Here is a 17601-nt window from a genome sequence, read left to right as displayed (position 1 = left end):
CTATGCGTCACTTTTTGGCAATCTGAACCACTGTGCGGCGATGACCACGAGGGGTAGAAAATATAAAAATGTATGCTGAAGAGAGTCGAGGGGTGAGTCCGTCGACGTGAGTCGCATTCTTAGTCCGTGAGTTGACTAGTGAGAGCCAGTAGAAGATAGCGCAGGATGAACGTTCCTGTAAGTACATATACCATATATTGAGTCTTGGCATTTCCCGAATTTGTTACCTTATGTATTACCTTTGTTGATTCCTTATGTATATAGTTATATGTTTAAATAAATGAATATTTTATCTAATGGTTGTTTTGATTAAAAGAGAGAACCTGGTATAGCGACCCTAGCAAACAACCCCCAGCTAGGTCGCGACAATATTAGATATTCAATATAAAACTATTCTAGATTTGTTGTAACTTTAGTGGTAAGTTTTACTAGACATGCGTGAAAAATATAAGTAGATATAAAAGGTGCATTGAAATAACTTTCTACGGTGTTTCACAGTTAACTGTAATATATTAATAGGAACTTAAAGAAATGTCTTAACAATTAACAAAAATATCTTTCTCCAATAATAATAATATTAATACTTAATATAATGTAATTATTATTATATTTATTCCGTTTTTTCTTTAATACTGTTATATTTTTCAAACTTCTCAACTGCCGATATTACGTCAGCTGCAAATAAATCCGGTATTTCAAAGGCTGCAAAATGTCCTCCATCCAAATCCGACACTTGTAGTCGATTTGGAAAAACTTCATCTAAAATGCCGTCTGCAAAGTAAAAGTCATACTTGTAACGGGCTATAGCAGTGGGGACTCTTAATGGATACCTAAAATTCAAAATTTTAAGGAATTTAAAAAATAAAAATTGTAATAATTTATTGAAATTATTATTATTATTATTATACAGGGTGGCGCCTCTCATAAGACGAGGAGGCTCTAAGGAAAACGACGATTTGTATTAAAACGAAATTTTGTAATCATATGAAGGTTAATTTTGAGCGGTTTTTAAAAATACAGTGCGTCCCCAAAAAAGTTACACATCAAAGTTGTGTTTTTTGCAATGGAACACCTAATCTATTAATCGATTTTCAGATTCTTAAAGAAAAATAAAGGTGAATTTTATTAGAGAAGTATATGACTAAAGTATAAAGTTTTTGACATATCTAACATTTTCTAAAAATAATGAACAATTTTTAAATTTCAATAAAAGCTGCTTAATTGTAATTTGCTCGGTATAGCCTAATATGTAGTTACAATATCTATTGTACTCTAATTCAAATTAAAACTTGACATAAAAAGTTATACAGGGTAAGACAGAATTAATATTGAACATTGATCACCTTTAAAAGCAAGTTACTCTTTTATTTTAAATGAAACGCCCAGTATATTATTTTAATATTCAATGAGGAATTCATGTCTCTTCAAAATACTATTAATGTTGCCTACCCCCCAAACAAAGATTCTCCTAGATATTTACATTTTTATGATTTAGTGCCAGTAGACATTTATTATTTGATAAAATCTAGGTGGCTGTGATATATTTGACGTTACTTCAACATAGCTGCCAAATTAGTTCAACTATAACAACTAGTTATCATTTTGTGTCAGTTGAAATAAAAAAAAAATCTCAGAAATTTTCTGAAAATGGAAACTTAACCTAAATCAGAGACAATTGATATGATTCTATTAGTTAGTGACTGCAGTGCAGGGGTGGATGGGCCATATGGAAAAACGGGAAAATTTCCGGTGGGCCGGTGGGCCGGTCCCGATCAGAGCTCAAAAAAAGATTGATTTAGCAAAAACTAAATGGTTAATCTTCTAACTAAAGCTACGTAAGATTCTTAGTGACTGCCTAACTAACTAATCAATTAGATCAATATAATCGTCAGTTGCTTTTAAACATAAACACCAATTTGTAAAATAATTATTGTTAGATGTCTTTCTCTGAGACACTTATAATTTTAATAAACATCTGTTTGTTGTTCCGTTTGAAATGTTTTATTATACAAGGTGAGTCTATAAGTGCACTTTATTTGTGCTGCTTTGTGCAAATATTTTCAGGGCTGGCAGATATGAATAAAAGAAACATAATATATTATGACAAGACAATTTCAAAATTTTGGAAAATCGGAGACAAAAGAGATTTTTTCGGCCGAGCGAAAATTACCCTTACTTATATAGGGTGTCCCAGAAATAAGTGCAAGTATTTTAAGGGGGTAGATTTGGTCAAAAGAAACATTTTTTCTCTTTACCGGTTTTCAAGTAAGTACAAAATAACCGAGTTATTTTACATCGAAAATTTAAACAAAAAATGCTTTTTTGCTTAAATTTTGAGAATCTCTGGATGTTTTCTGGATTTTCTTTTATGTAAATTTAATCTACTACCTATGTTGCCATATTATCAAGGAATTATGTTTTTTAACTTAAAAATAAAAAAAAATTCCAAAAATTTTTTCAAAAAATTCCAAATTTTCGCAAAAAAAACTCATAGGTGTGTTTCTGAGGCCGAAATATACTACCAGTTAAAATACTTGCACTTATTTCTGGGACACCCTGTATATTACTAAATAAAATATGTTTCTTCGTTATGGTCATTTTGTTTTTGTGGATTCGGGCCGGTTGCCTGTTATTCCCGGGCCGGTTTCCACTTCCCCATCCACCCCTGCTGCAGTGTGATTACTGTGTGAGACTCTAGAACAGCAATTGTTGTATAGGGTATTGCAACACAATAGAAGGGTTGTGAATCTATGAATGGCTTGATGAACCTTGTTTGGTCATATCACCTGTGTTTTTTTTTATTTCGTTAAAGCTTTTTGAAGAACTGTTACAGGCAATTAGATATCTATGAAATCATACAATCTACATCAATATATGAAAACCATACAAAATTGAATACAGTCAGTTGTAAAAGTAATTAAAACAAGAATATTAAGATTTTTCTTCAAAAATAATTTTTAAAATTCTTTTTAGCATGGAATTTAGCATTTAGCAAAAAATTATAATCGTTTATTCTTAACTAGCGTGTACTAGCGACTTCGTTCGCATCGAATTAATCATTTGTAATGGTGATGATAAAGCAAAGCAAGAATTTCCATTAACATACAAACTGGATAAAATTTTCTCATATTTATGTCAACATGAGAAAAAACAATATGGCGATATTATTATATAACTTGGTAATATTTAAGGGGTAGTTTCATCTCGTTGGAATTTGACTTTCGAAAAATCCGTTTGCTAAAAATAGACTTTTTACGCAGCCCCGGATCTAAGGGGGGGGGGGCAAACCGGGGTACCTGCCCCGGGCGCCAGTGTCAGGGGGCGTCAAAATCATAATATAATATGGTTGAAAATCAAAAAAATTGCTCCACAAAGCGCCTAGTATGCACCTTACGTTCTTCTATCAAGTATTCATACGTTAAAACGCCCAGTTAGTTTTTGAACAATAAATTAGCGGTTTCAATTAATTACACTTTTTACTTTTTAGTTTACGATCATTCACAATGTTTAAAAAACACAATTAAAATTAATAGAATATCCTAGCAACAGCTTGCGGTAGTCAATTGTATCACAGATTACTGATCAGGTATCCTATAAGTATACAGATAAAATTCGTCCTTAATTCGTGGTACGAAAATTGTTTTTTATGACGATGAGCAAACGAATAAATTTTCTTGTGCGCAAAAATAAACTAAATAGTATAAAGAGCGTAATAACTGGGCCGGTCAGGCGCTGTGCACATTTTTAGAGGCCATAAGTAGGCGTGCTTGTGCGCAAACTAGTAACCTAACTAGTGCGCGACTCCGAAAATTGGAACCACGAAAAACAATGCTTTTGACGATAAGTTTATAATCTGTATAATCTGTGGTTGTATCCATAAAGAAAGCCAAATATTTAGCTTATAAAACAATAAACTTTTGATTTCTAACCACGATTTCTCTTGACGGATACTAATCAATGGCCAAAATGACATTTCCCGCAAAATTTGAAGTATAATTAGTAGAAAAGTCAAAAGTTTGTTTACTTTTTCTACTAATGGAAAATGACTACCAATAATTTAGACGTCCTGAATGCTTACATTGAAATTAAAGGAACAAACTTCTACGCTAATTGAAACCCCTAATTTATTCCACTAATTCGGAGGTTCTGAATGAAGGTTAAGGGATGATTCACGGTACACCGGACCGTACCCGAGCCGGGCACGTTTCGTGAAGTAGACACCGAGCCACGTCCGGGCCTTCTGTTTATGCTACACCGAGTTGATAAAGGGGCTCGTATTAGTTCTGAGTATATTATAAAACACAGCCCCATAGACACACGAAGATTTAATACGAACAATGCCAAAGTTCTCGCAAGTGGAATTGGTACCAATTACAGCTGATAAATAAAGAACAACACCTGCTCAAAGGGCAAGATGGAGGGCCTATCTTCTTCATTACATCCTTTCATTGTCCAGTTTTATGCATTCCCTGTCATCAAATACTGCTGTAAGATTCACTACCTACTACAGACATGATAAAAAGTGTACTTTGTTTATATCATGACTGCAGATTGCAGTCGGGGCACCAGGAAAAGTACATTCATGCTTTCCGCAACGTGGCGGGAACTGAGCGGATCCGAGAAAAAAATGTACGCCGACATTTCTGGGACGGGGCACGGACGAGTTCCGGCGAAGGTCGGATCCTGCTCGGCCTGGCATGAATGTATATGTATAAAGAACACTAAAGAACACTTCCGGGCTGCAGTTTCCAGAGCCACAATTGTCATTTGGATCGCCAACCTTCGGCAGGAGAGGACGTGATAAGAAGAAGAAAGAACACTTGACAATGTTTGGCCGTGTCTTCAGCGACGCACGGCTCGGACCCGTTACGGTGTAGCGTGAAGCATCCTTATGGGCTCATTCTGTCCGGTTTACGAAAAATGCCTACCTATATCTAGATATTTGTAAAATTTTTTAAATTAATTTATTGCAAACGCTGGAGATAGGGGGCGCTACTATCGATTTTTTGCCCCGGTTCAAAAAAATTGTAGATCCGGGGCTGTTTTTACGTCAAGCAGTTTAAGCAAAACCGTGGTTAAGAAATTACCCAACTTTTTGGAACACCCTGTATGATTTTTTAAAAAATTTCAAAATATGTAAAAAAAACCAAATAAATTATGCTTGTCCAAGCGTTTTCCCGAAAGACTAACCGTTTTTAAAATAACAAATATTGTAATATTTGAGGGGCGTTTTCACCCTCTTAGAATTTGAGATTCGAGAAACCCCTCCTTATCGAGCCTCTACACCCCACAGTCAATCCGTTTGCCAAAAATCAGCTTTAAACGTCAAGCAGTTTAAGCAGAATCTTGATTACACAATGATCATATTTTATGAAACACCCTGTATAAATTTATAAAAATCTTAAAATATGTAAAACAACAAAATAAAATATACGTGTTTAAGAGATTTTCCGAAAAACTCACCGGTTTTTAAATAAAAAATATTTTAATATTTGAGGGATAGTTTCACCCCCTTAGAATTCGAGTTTCAAAAAATCCCTTCTTATCGAACCTCTACACTCTAAAGCCAATCTGTTTTCCAAAAATCAGCTTTTTACGTCAAGCGCTTTTAACAGGATCGTGATTAATCATTGGCCAGACTTTTCGAAACACCCTGTATACATTTTTAAAAAATCTTAAATTATGTAAAAAACAAAATAAAATATACGTGTTTAAGCGTTTTTTCGGAAACTTGACCGTTTTTTAAATAAAAAATATTGTAATATTTGAGGGGTGGTTTTACCCTCTTGGAACTGGGATTTCGAAAAATCCCTTCTTATCGAACCTCTACACCCTAGAATCAACCTGTATGCCAAAACTGAGCTTTATAGATTAAAAATTAGTTTTTTACTTACATCAACAATTTCATAGCTCTTTGTTTTTTACTAAAAGATTCTGCATATAGTCTGACAGAAGTTGTGGCCGTTCTAGTCCACCAATAGATCATTACATTATCCAACAATTCTATGTATGTGTACTTTTCCAAAAGTCCACCATCAACTCTTTTCTGCCAAGTTATATTTGTTCCAGTCGTGAACTTTTCTAATATGTAGGCTGCCAATCCAGCTGGAGAGTCAGTTAATCCAACTCCTTCAATAAGAAAATGTTGCTTATAAAAACTCCTTAATAATCTTTTTTATTTATTATTTACCTAGAGTATCAGGCTTGGTAGCTTGGAGATGAAGATATCCAGTTTCCAGAATTCTATGTTCGAATTTTTGCCACAAAGGATACACTCTATTCGTGTGCTCTGGTTTGACAACCCAAGATTTATTAAAAGTGCCCAGAGCGTACTTTATGTAAGACCAAGGGGTTGCTACATAGGCCATGTTGGTGTGATATCCCAGAACATTTTCTGGATATAAGACACAAAGTTGTTGTAGGATTATAGCACCAAAATCGCCACCTGGAAATACAAGATTATTAGTATAATCTTGCTACGAAGTTGAAAGTAAATTGCATTTTTTAATTCTTAAAGGTAACGCATAGAGGGGTAAACCGCGACCCAAAATTGTGTACACTACACTGGACATTGGCTCTTAATTAGCACATTGGTCTTTCAGAATTTTCACCATTTCCCCATTTGCCCAAAAAAATTGTCATAATTGGTCTTAAATGGTCTTTTGAATTGGTACTATTTTCCCATTTCCCCAAGAATTGTCATAATTGGCCCTCCATTGGTCATTTGAATTAGCACCATTTCCCCATTTCCCCCAACTAATTGTCATAATTGGTCCTTCGGATACTCTGTAGTATGTAGGTACACCGGAACGTTACTTCTGATAAGTATTTGAAATTTAAAAGATATCAAAGGTATGCGGCCGAATTGCGACCAAGTGCTACATTACTGTAACAACTATAGTTGTGTGTAGTGCTAACAACTATATGTTGGGACAAGGTCTCTTCTTTGCAATAAAAATAGTAATTTGTTAAAACGACTCAATTTATTTTGTTTATTATTCTAAATTCAAACATTACAATATGATCTAGATAATTTTACTATATTTTTATGACTTTGCAAACAAATCACTTTTGATAATAAGTTATTTTGACAAAATCAAGTCAAATTTGCTGACAACTATATATTGGGACAGCACAACAAGAAATTTGTTTAATACGCCTTAACAACTGCCTGAACTCTTAATGGCATTGTATTTACTAAAGATTGGCACATTTGAGGAGAAAAATTATCCCAAATTTCCTGGAGTTTTGTCCGCAAATCAAAAATTGTTCGTTGAGGGTGGTTTCTTAAATATTGCTTCATTTTATGCCACACAGTTTCTATAACATTGAGGTCCGGACTACTTAAAGGATGGGATAGAATCTTTATATTATTATTACCGAACCAATTTTTAGTTAATCTTGCTGAATGGCACGATGCTCCATCTTGTTGGAAAATATAGTCTTCGTTTGGAAACAATTCTTGAGCACTAGGCAAAAGTGAGGTCTCAAGAATATGTTGATATTTTTGGGCGTTAACAGTGCCATCTATAAAATTTAATTTGCCCAAACCTCTTGCTGACATGCAACCCCAAACCATAATCCCCTTAGGAAATTTAACAACCCTCTTTAAGCAATCTTTATGAAATGCTTCTGCTTTATTTCGTATTATTCGTTTTCGATGATCTCCAACGCAAACATCAAATTTAGACTCATCGCTAAATATGACCTTATTCCAATCATTTTGTGTCCAGGATAATTTAAATTTTGCCCAATTGTAGCGTGTATTTTGAATTTCTGTCAGTAGCGGTTTTTGTTTGGCCTAAATAAGAATTTGTATCAATAATCTTCAGGTAATTGATTATCCACACAAAATAAAGTTTACCTTGTAAAACCCTAGACTGCATTTGTGGATATATTTTCGGCAACATTCTCTTGATATATTTAAACCAGTTACAGTATTCCATTTAACTGTTACTTCGCGAAGAGTACTTCTTCTCGCAGACTTGTAAATTTTTAGTAAATTTCGTAAATCTCTCTGAGATACAACTGTTGGCCTTCCCGAACTTTTACCTCTAACGTCTACATTGGCAGATTCGCAGTATTTTTTTATTATATTAAAGACCGTGGTTTTTGGAATACTTAAATCATCAGAAATTTTTCGAATTGTTTTTCCCGTACTGTGTTGACGAATGATAATTTCGCGTAGTTTTTGATTTGTAGCTTTTCCACGGACCATTACTTTGGATTAAATTAACAAAATTGAAAATTAAAAAAATTCAAATTTCTTACAGTAAATCTCACTACTCAAAGTATCGAGTCACTTACAAGCTGTCAATGCTGAAGTAAACAGTTTGCGACATTTGTGACGTTTATAGCAAAGCCGCCTATGATGATATTAATTATTTAAAAATACTTGTCCCAACATTTAGTTGTCAGCAAAGTTGTCCTTTTATGAACAAAATCCGCTACTGTAAATATGGATTGATTTACAAATTCATAAAAATATTGTCAACTTGTTTAGGATATATGGCTATGTTTATATTTAACAAATTAAACATATATTTTTCAGTCATTTTGAAAAACCAGGGCAATAAAATTGAATAATATGACCTTGTCCCAACATATAGTTGTTAGGGCTCGTATTATTGTATATTACAGAGTAACTATGCAATTAAATGAAATTTATAATTAGAAGAAAAATATTTAAAAAATTAGACTACGAATTTGAAACCAAAACAGAAATATATATAACTAAATTATGTCATACTTAAACTAAGTAATAATATCGGTACTAATACAGTGATATCAACAGCTATATATTTATGTCAATATAATTTTTGATGTTTCGTAAAAATTATTATTATATAATTTTACTTTTGATCGATTGATTTCCCCTATTTGTTAGCATTGTTACTTAATTGGCACCATTAGTCCAGACAATTGGTCCGCATTGGTTTGGTTGTACACCGCATTGGTCTCGCGGTTTACCCCTCGTAACGCATTTTATTTTACTTAACACCAATTTCATAAAATATTAACTGAATCATTTTAGAACAATCTTCTTATGCACTGAATATTCTTCGGGATAACTGTCTGTGTATACAGGGCGTTTCAAAAAACATCATGGGGAGATTCCTGACGTAAAAATAAGATTTGTTTTTCATATCAACATAGGTCCTATTGTACTTTGTTTCGTAACTACAGGGTGTTAAAGTCTTAATAATCTTTCAATTTATTACAATTTTCTTTTATAAGTACTTTTATTGATGCGAATGAAATTTTGAGCGTAAAAGTTACTATAAATGTGATATATTTTAAAGCTAAAAAAGTGTCGACATATTCACCAGGGATGTACATATGGGTTATCACTGAATTTTTTTCTAAAAAAAGCATGTATGCCACTGACTTTTTTTCTTTTGATATCAAAATCGTGTAGGCCGTTTAATGGCAATTAAAGGTTGTCTCTTGATATTTTGTCGAATTCGGCCTCCTTGATGAAATAAACGCAATTTTATTAATCACAATTAATAAAATTAAAATAAAAATAAAATTAATAAGTTATTATATACTAGCGTGTACCAGCGACTTCGTTCGTAATGGTGATGATAAAGCAAAGCAGGAATTTTCATTATCATCCAAACTGGATAAAATGTTCTCACATTTATGTCAGCATGAGAAAAACAATATGGCGATATTATTATATAACTTGGTAATATTTGAGGGGTAGTTTCTCGTTGGAATTTGACTTTTGAAAAATCCGTTTGCCAAAAATAAGCTGTTTACGTCAAGCAGTTTAAGCAGAATCGTGGTTAATCAATTACTCAACTTTTTGGAACAACCCAACTTCTGATAGTTTCGCCCCCTTAGAATTCGAGTTTCGAAAAATCCATTCTTATCGAACCTCTACACCCTAAAGTCAATCTGTTTTCCAAAAATCAGCTTTGTACGTCAAGCGCTTTAAGCAGGATCGTGATTAATCAATGACCAGATTTTTCGAAACGCCCTGTATACATTTTTAAAAAATCTTAAAATATGTAAAAAAACAAAATAAAATATAAGGGTTTAAGCGTTTTTTCGGAAACTTGACCGTTTTTTAAATAAAAAATATTGTAATATTTGAGGGGTGGTTTCACCCTCTTGGAACTGGAATTTCGAAAAATCCCTTCTTATCGAACCTCTACACCCTAGAATCAGCCTGTATGCCAAAATTGAGCTTCTTACGTTGAGTGGTTTGAGCAGGATCGTGATTAATCAGTATGTCAGTCACTTAAGGATTTTATATATCAGTATAGATTTTACCTAATTTATTATAAAATACTATTAGTTATTATTAAGTTTTAACATCCTGTAACTCTAAAACTATGCATTTCCATACCCATAAAGGTTTTTTAAAATTTTTTGATGAGGAATCAATGAGTACTTATTTAAAACTTTCGCAAGTTGATGATATTAATTTTTTTTAAATGTTGCTATTAGACTTGGATCAAGGCAAATTAATAAAATTGCGTTTATCTCACCAATGAGGCCGAAATCGACAAAATATCAAGAGACAACTTTTAATTAGCATTAAACGGCCTACACGATTTTGATATCAAAAGAAAAAAAATATGTGGCGTAAATGTTTTTTTTTAGAAAAATATTCCAGTGAAAACCCATATGCACGTCCCTGGTGACTGTGTCGACACTTATTTAGCTTTAAAATATGTCACATTTATAGTAACTTTTACGCTCAAAATTTCATTCGAATCAATAAAAGTACTTAAAAGAATATTATAATAAATGGAAAGATTATTAAGATTTTAACACCCTGTAGTTACGAAACAAGGCAGAATAGGACCTATGTTGATATGAAAAATAAATCTTGTTTTTATTCCCCACGAGAGAGGCACATGTTTTTTGAAACACCCTGTATACCGGATGCGTCTCTAAAGTGGCTCACCCCTGTAACTTTTAAAACCTTCATTTTTCAGATAAAAAAAAAACAGATTTGGTATGCTAGTATATGACATAAATTAGGATTACGTATTGACGTATTCAATTGTTTTCGGTCGCTTTCTGTTTCACTGGAAATGACTACAACTTTTGATTTATAAATGGCACACCCTCGATATTTTTTTACATGATTCGATAGAAAATGACACTCTGAATAAAATGACATATCATATATGTCAACTTTTGACATTTTCGCATATGGTTTATCTTAAATTGTAACCTGCGGTGCATAATGACAATTTGACTCGAAATACCAAATGTATGGTATAAAATTATTAGTAAAAAAATGCTTTTTCCAAAAATGCTATTAAACCACCCTCGTTCCATTCAAAAAATTAAGATACGATTAAAAATACGATTTGGGCATCTTTCAACCGGTCAGGACAAGACACTAAAAACATTAGACGATCAAATCTATATTTCCAAGACTCCTTGATTAAATATTTGTTTTTTAACACAGCCAAAGCACTCCAAATTGAAATTAAAAGTACAATTTGTTTTTGAGCAAAAATGTCAAAAGTTAACATACATATGATATGCCATTCGATCCATAGTGTAATTTTCAATCGAATTTAGTAAAAAAAATAACAGAGGGTGCCATTTAAAAACCAAAAGTTGTAATGATTTCCTGTGAAACAGGAAGTGACTGATAACAATTGAATACGTCAATCAATCCTAATTTATGTCATATACTAACATACCAAATCTCGTTTTTTTATCTGAAAAAAATAAAACAGTCATAGTTGTGAGCCACTTTTGAAGCGCATCCGGTATAGGTATTATCATTTAAATTAGAGAAAGAAGGGAAATATATTTTACCTTGACAATAAAACTTCTTATGCCCAATTCGCTGCATCAAATTATTCATTACAACTGCTATCTGAGCAGCACCAAGTCCAGGCTTAGAAGCTGCTTGAGAGAATCCATATCCAGGTATAGAAGGAGCGATAACTTCAAAAACAAAACCTCTCTCCTCACTAACTTTAGTAAAAGTAGGAATAACGTAATAGAACTCTCTGATAGATCCTGGCCAGCCATGGACTAGCAGCAGAGGTACAACTTTTTTCTGGCCTGGATTTGCGGGTTTAACATGAAGGTAGTGAATGTCCAAACCTTGTATGTTGGTCTTGAATTGAGGGTATTGGTTAAATACTTCTTCGCGTTCTTTCCAGTTATATTTCGTTCTCCAAAATTCCACTATTTCTTTTACCAAGTTCGAATTGATTCCGTATTCTTGGGCTATTCCCTCTAGAGGTGGTTGTAAGGGTCTTAGATGGTCCAAGCGCCATTTTAAGTCAGCTATTTCCTGAAAATTATATCACAATTCACATTTAGTTTCAATTTAGTTAAAGTTTTATGAAGAAATAAATCAAGTTCAGTGTATTGAACTTATGTCTTTTCTTCCACTTTTTATAATTATTAAGGTGTCCGTTATTTACAAAGTTGATTTCTCTAAATTTTTAGTATATTGTCTAAAAAAACAGACCATTGTAAACCTTTAATATTCACAATAAACCTTGCCCCAAAGATTATTCCTTTCCCATTTAAATTGCATGGCAATTTGCCAGTTTTTGCAAATATTTTTTTCTCTCGATCTTGTTCTTTTGCAGCCATGAAAATCCCATATTCCTGCTATATACAGAATTGAACGCTCTACAAAAAAGGTCTCTTACAATTGTTCGATAAACCTCGCGATAAACCTACTCCTTCAAAAGTTATTTACGGATAAAATTAACGACGGGGTAAATTCCTAAATTCTTCAACTTTTTTGACAGAATTATGATTATTTTTGAAAAATTTAATCTATTACTGTAAAAATATATTAATTCTGATGGTGTTAAGGTTGGGAATGAAGAAATCTTTAAGTTTAATGAAGTTTAAACCATTGAAAAACATTCTTTAGTTGGTATTATATTCTTTAGTTGATATTTCTTCTTATACTCGCTTAAAATCTGAATCACATATTATTTTTCATCTACACTTCTAGATAAAATATTAATGTATTCTTTTGACAATTTAAAAGCTCTTTCTGCAGTATCATTAACTACTCTCAAATTGTTCACAATTTCTAAACCTCTCATATATCCAGGATCCTTTAAAAATTCCGTACTGTCTAACTTCAAAAAACTTGTACTTGTATCAATATTAAACCGTTTAAAATTGTAACGAATTTGAATTTATGAAATAATCAATGTTTTTGTTTATAAATCATATAAAATCATCCTGATTAAAAATGAAGCGTTTAGAAATATCGTACCCTTCGTCATTATTCACTTTTAAAGTCTGATACTAAAATAAGTATTAGAATTAACTACCTGTTAAGCATTCAATAATTGAGGGGTTTCTGGCAAAAAAACCATTAGGAAAAAAATGGGTAAAATGAGTTAATGGCGCTATCCTACAGTAATTTGTTAGTCATAACGTTCCTACCAAACGAATTCGGGAAAAGTGCTATAAGTCAGCCCGTGCATACGATCAAAAATAACGTAATTCCGCAAGAACCCCACAAGTCACAATATATAATACAGTCTTAACGGCAAATACCCCACTAGTCCGCTATTTGTTGTGGTTTGGTTGTTTGTCGATCGTAATCGTTCGAACAGTTGCTAAGAGGACTTGGTTGTTTCCACGGTTTTGCCAAAATTCCAGCAAAAACCCCACAAGTTAAACAAATTCACGCCCTTCCTAACTTAAAAATAAGAAAAAAAAATAAAGAAAACTATTTTTCTGTAATTTCAGATTATAACCAGAGCTCACACAAAAAAAACGACAATTTAAATTTAAATGGCAGCAAGGTATACGTGTTTTTTTAAAGTTTTTCCAAATTTCGAAATATCTCATTAATCAGATTTTTTTTTTCAGGGTTTTTACCAGAAACCCCTCAATTGTTTTTCATGATTCAAAATATTAATTTCTCCAAAAAAATCCTTTATGGGTTTTTTTTTTATTTTTGAACGTCAACGGTTTCTTGTAGACGTATCCGGTTTTAAAAAAGTAAAGTGTTCTCGAATAGTTTTTAAATATTTTATAAATAGTTTTTTCTTTATTCTTTGTATTTTTTTTGCTTCCGACGACACGCGACGACGGAAAAAGATAAACCTTCGGAAACGTAACTTTCCAAATTGAAACGTTAAGCATTTTTTTTTCTTTGTTAGGCAAATTTGTATAACTGTAAACATAACTTCTGACAAGCAGTGTCCGTTTAGGTTTAACGCCAGAAGTGTTTACAAAAAATAACTATTTTATTTTGTAGATTTTCTTGCAGTGTAGTGGCGAAATACCCATAAAGGATTTTTTTGGAGAGATGAATCCGCCACATAGGTATAGACATTTTTTAAAATCATAACTGTTTATCATGGTATCATAAAAATTCCTTTTTTTTCAAATGATAAATTAAATTTTTCAAAAATAATCATAATTTTGTCAAAAAAGTTGAAAAAACTTAGGAATTTACCGAGTGATTAACTTTAACCGTGAATAACTTTTGAAGGAGGAGGTTTATCGAAAAATTGTAAATTGGGGACCTTTTATTGTAGAGCGTTTAATTCTGTACAAGTGTGTCATTGCTGCACAGTGTGTTGTTGACTGCGAGAAAACAAGATCGAGAGAAAAAAAATATTTGCAAAAAGTGGCAAATTCCCATGTATTTTAAATGGGAAATGAATCGTCTTTGAGGCAAGGTTTATTGTGAATATTAAAGGTTTACAATGGTCTGTTATTTTTTTAGACAATAAACTAAAAATTTAGAGGGCGTCGTGAGAGAAATGATAAACTTTGTAAATAACGGACACCCTAATAATTATACAAGGTAAATTTGAAATAAGTACATATATTTTAGTGCAGTCGCGCGACTCTCCCACCTAGGACAGCTTCGTAAGAAAACGTTGTTTGATTAATAGGCATCGCTCGCACCGCCCGAATCGCGCGCTTTTGTCTCCCACGTAGGACGAAGCCTTATTAAATAAAAAATAACGTCCTCATCTCTCAATTACACGAGAAAAAACAAAATGTCGTTATTTGTCGAAAGTTTAAAACACTCTGCAGAATGGTTTAACAAAGTAAAAAAATTAGAAACTACTTCATCAAGGTGCATCTTTTCTTGAAAGTGTGTTTTTTAATTCCATCTCAATATTTATTTTGTTGGACATATTCGCTTTTGAAGAAGACAGTAACGATAAATAACAGAATTAAAAAGATATATGCATATACAGGGTGGTCCGAACTGTATTCCGAAAACTTCGGTAGCATATTCTGCAGATAAAAATAAGTAAAAAAATCGTATAAATGTATGTCCTAAGATACTTAGTTTCGGAGATACAGGCTGTAGCAGTTTCATTTTTATTTCGATTTTTTCTAAATCATTTTTGAAGTAACGTCAATATTTGGACGAAAATTGGTGTCTGGGAGTTTTGTGACACGAGAAATTTAATTTTGATGTCAAAATGACTCCTATTTTTAAGGGGCGCGACCTACATGCGTTTTTACTGTTTTGAATGGTAATAACTTTCCGTCCGTACCTCTATAAAACTATTGAAAAAAAACATTTATGAAACTAAAAAATATACATTTCCATGACTTTTTACGTAAAAAATGTCTCTTGGTAAAAATCGCTACGAGCAACCGTTCTCAAGATATTTGGATTTAAATAGTCAATGCATGTCATTAATGACAAAAAATAAGCACGCGCGCTCAGTATAGTTATTTGACTGAAATAATACATTTTTGATTGTTTTAAATTAATCATAAATTTTTCTGCGAAAAAATGATTGTTCGCAGAGTTTGGATGATTCTTTCTGTTGAACTTTTGGCACAAAATGATTTCAAATTTATGATTTCAGTCTAATAAATCTTTAGTCAACATGTTTAATTTATGTCAATGATGACAGATATTGATAATTTCAATTCCAAATATCTCGAGAACTATTACTCGTAGCGATTTTTACCAAGAGACCTTTTCTATGTAAAAAAGTTGTAAATGTATATTTTTTTACTCAGTAGCTTTAGACAGGTATGAACGAAAAGTTATTACTCTTCAAACCAGTTAAAACATATGTAGGTGGCGCCCTCTACAAGTAGACATGAAAATCAAATTTCCCATGTCAAAAATCTCCCAGACACCAATTTTAATCCAAATAATGACGTTACTTCATAAATTACTTGAAAAAAATCGAAATAATAATGAGACTTCTACACCCTGTATCTGTGACACTAAGCATTTTAGGACATACATTTATACGAACTTTTGTACTTATTTTAATCTGTAGAATATGCTGCCGATGCTTCCGGAATACTGTTCAAACCACCCTGTATATACAAATCAGTTCATAACGTTCTTCGCCGTCTTCTGATTTCCAATCTCCATTGGTCTCTGTCTGTCCAGAGGTTTTTGTCTATTCCTCTTGTTCTGATGTCTATTCCTTCTCCCCAACTCCGTCTAGGTCTCCCTCTCTTTCTTTTACCTTGTAGTGTACAATTGAGTACTTTCTTTGGGATTATTATTATTAGTGCATTTAGGTTATTACTGAAATATTTTTCTAAAAAAAACATGTGTGCCACTGATTTTTTTTTTCTCATTAGCAAAATTGTGTAGACCGTTTAATTCCGATTAAAAATTATCTCTTGACATTTTGTCGATTTTAGCCTCCTTGATGAGATAAACGCAATTTTTATTAATTTGCCTTAATCCAATTTTAGTAGCAACCTTTAAAAAATCTTAATGTCTTTAACAGACCAAACGGCTAAATATGTATTAATTGATTAAAAGATCAAAAAATATTAATAGATTAAAAAAAGGTCATATAAACATAGGTGTAAAAATGCATTGTTTTAAAGTTACAGGATACTTTTAAAAAATAGGTCTTTTGCAATTATCTTAAAAATTATTTTTTCTTCACAAGTCAGCGGCGCACAAGTTTTTTTTAGAAAATGATTCCAATGATAACCCATATGCAATTCCCTAGTGAATATAGTCGACATATTTTTAGCATTAAAATATGTTCCACTTATTATAACTTTTACCATCAAAATGTCATTCGAATCGCTAAAAGAAGAAGGCACCCTGTGTGATATTATCCAAAGAGGACTGAGCTGAGAGATGGTGCAGGACTGTCGGGCTGAGTATTAACTCAGATAAAACCGCAGTAGTGCCATTCACCAGAAAGCGAAGTTTGAAAAACTTGAAGAGAATCCATCTAGATGGAAAGGAAATACTGCCATCACAGGAAGTGAAATATCTGGGAATAACCCTGGATAGTAAACTAATCTGGAACAGGCATATTAAGAACATTACCAGCAAAGCCACAAAGGATCTCATGATATGCAGAAGACTGGCGGGAAATAGGTGGGGCTGCGCCCCTAACATTTTGCGCTGGATGTATACCATGATAGTAAGACCGATGATTACTTATGGAGAGGTTGCTTGGTATACAAAACTAGAGCAACGTACAGCAAGGCAAAACCTGTGCAAAGTACAGAGACTGGCATGTATCTGCATCACAAGTGCCATGAGAACATGTCCAACAGCAGCAATGGAGGTCATTCTAGACCTAACACCACTGCACATTGTCGTCGGTAGTTATGCCAATGCGACAATGATTAGAATGGTTACTGACGGAAACAGTACTGGGA

General features: G+C 32.8%; 1 protein-coding gene across 1 annotated transcript in view; it reads right to left on the bottom strand.

Moving 5' to 3' along the window:
- Window positions 1–479: 479 nt before the first annotated feature.
- Window positions 480–17601, bottom strand: part of LOC115884079 (juvenile hormone epoxide hydrolase 1-like) — a 42288-nt gene continuing 25166 nt past the window's right edge. The window contains exons 3-5 of the mRNA XM_030902558.1: window positions 6191–6445; window positions 5895–6129; window positions 480–830 (exon numbers count right to left, since the gene is read on the bottom strand). Coding sequence (XP_030758418.1) covers window positions 611–830; window positions 5895–6129; window positions 6191–6445 — 710 coding nt within the window. The 3' untranslated portion in view covers window positions 480–610. The remainder of the gene's footprint in view (window positions 831–5894; window positions 6130–6190; window positions 6446–17601) is intronic.

The sequence above is a fragment of the Sitophilus oryzae genome, unplaced genomic scaffold (assembly GCF_002938485.1).
Source record: "Sitophilus oryzae breed Bouriz unplaced genomic scaffold, Soryzae_2.0 scaffold_2014_pilon_pilon, whole genome shotgun sequence".
Classification (NCBI taxonomy): Eukaryota; Metazoa; Arthropoda; class Insecta; order Coleoptera; family Curculionidae; genus Sitophilus; species Sitophilus oryzae.
Note: the sequence above shows the minus strand (reverse complement) of the source record. Positions and strands in the feature narration are given on the sequence as shown.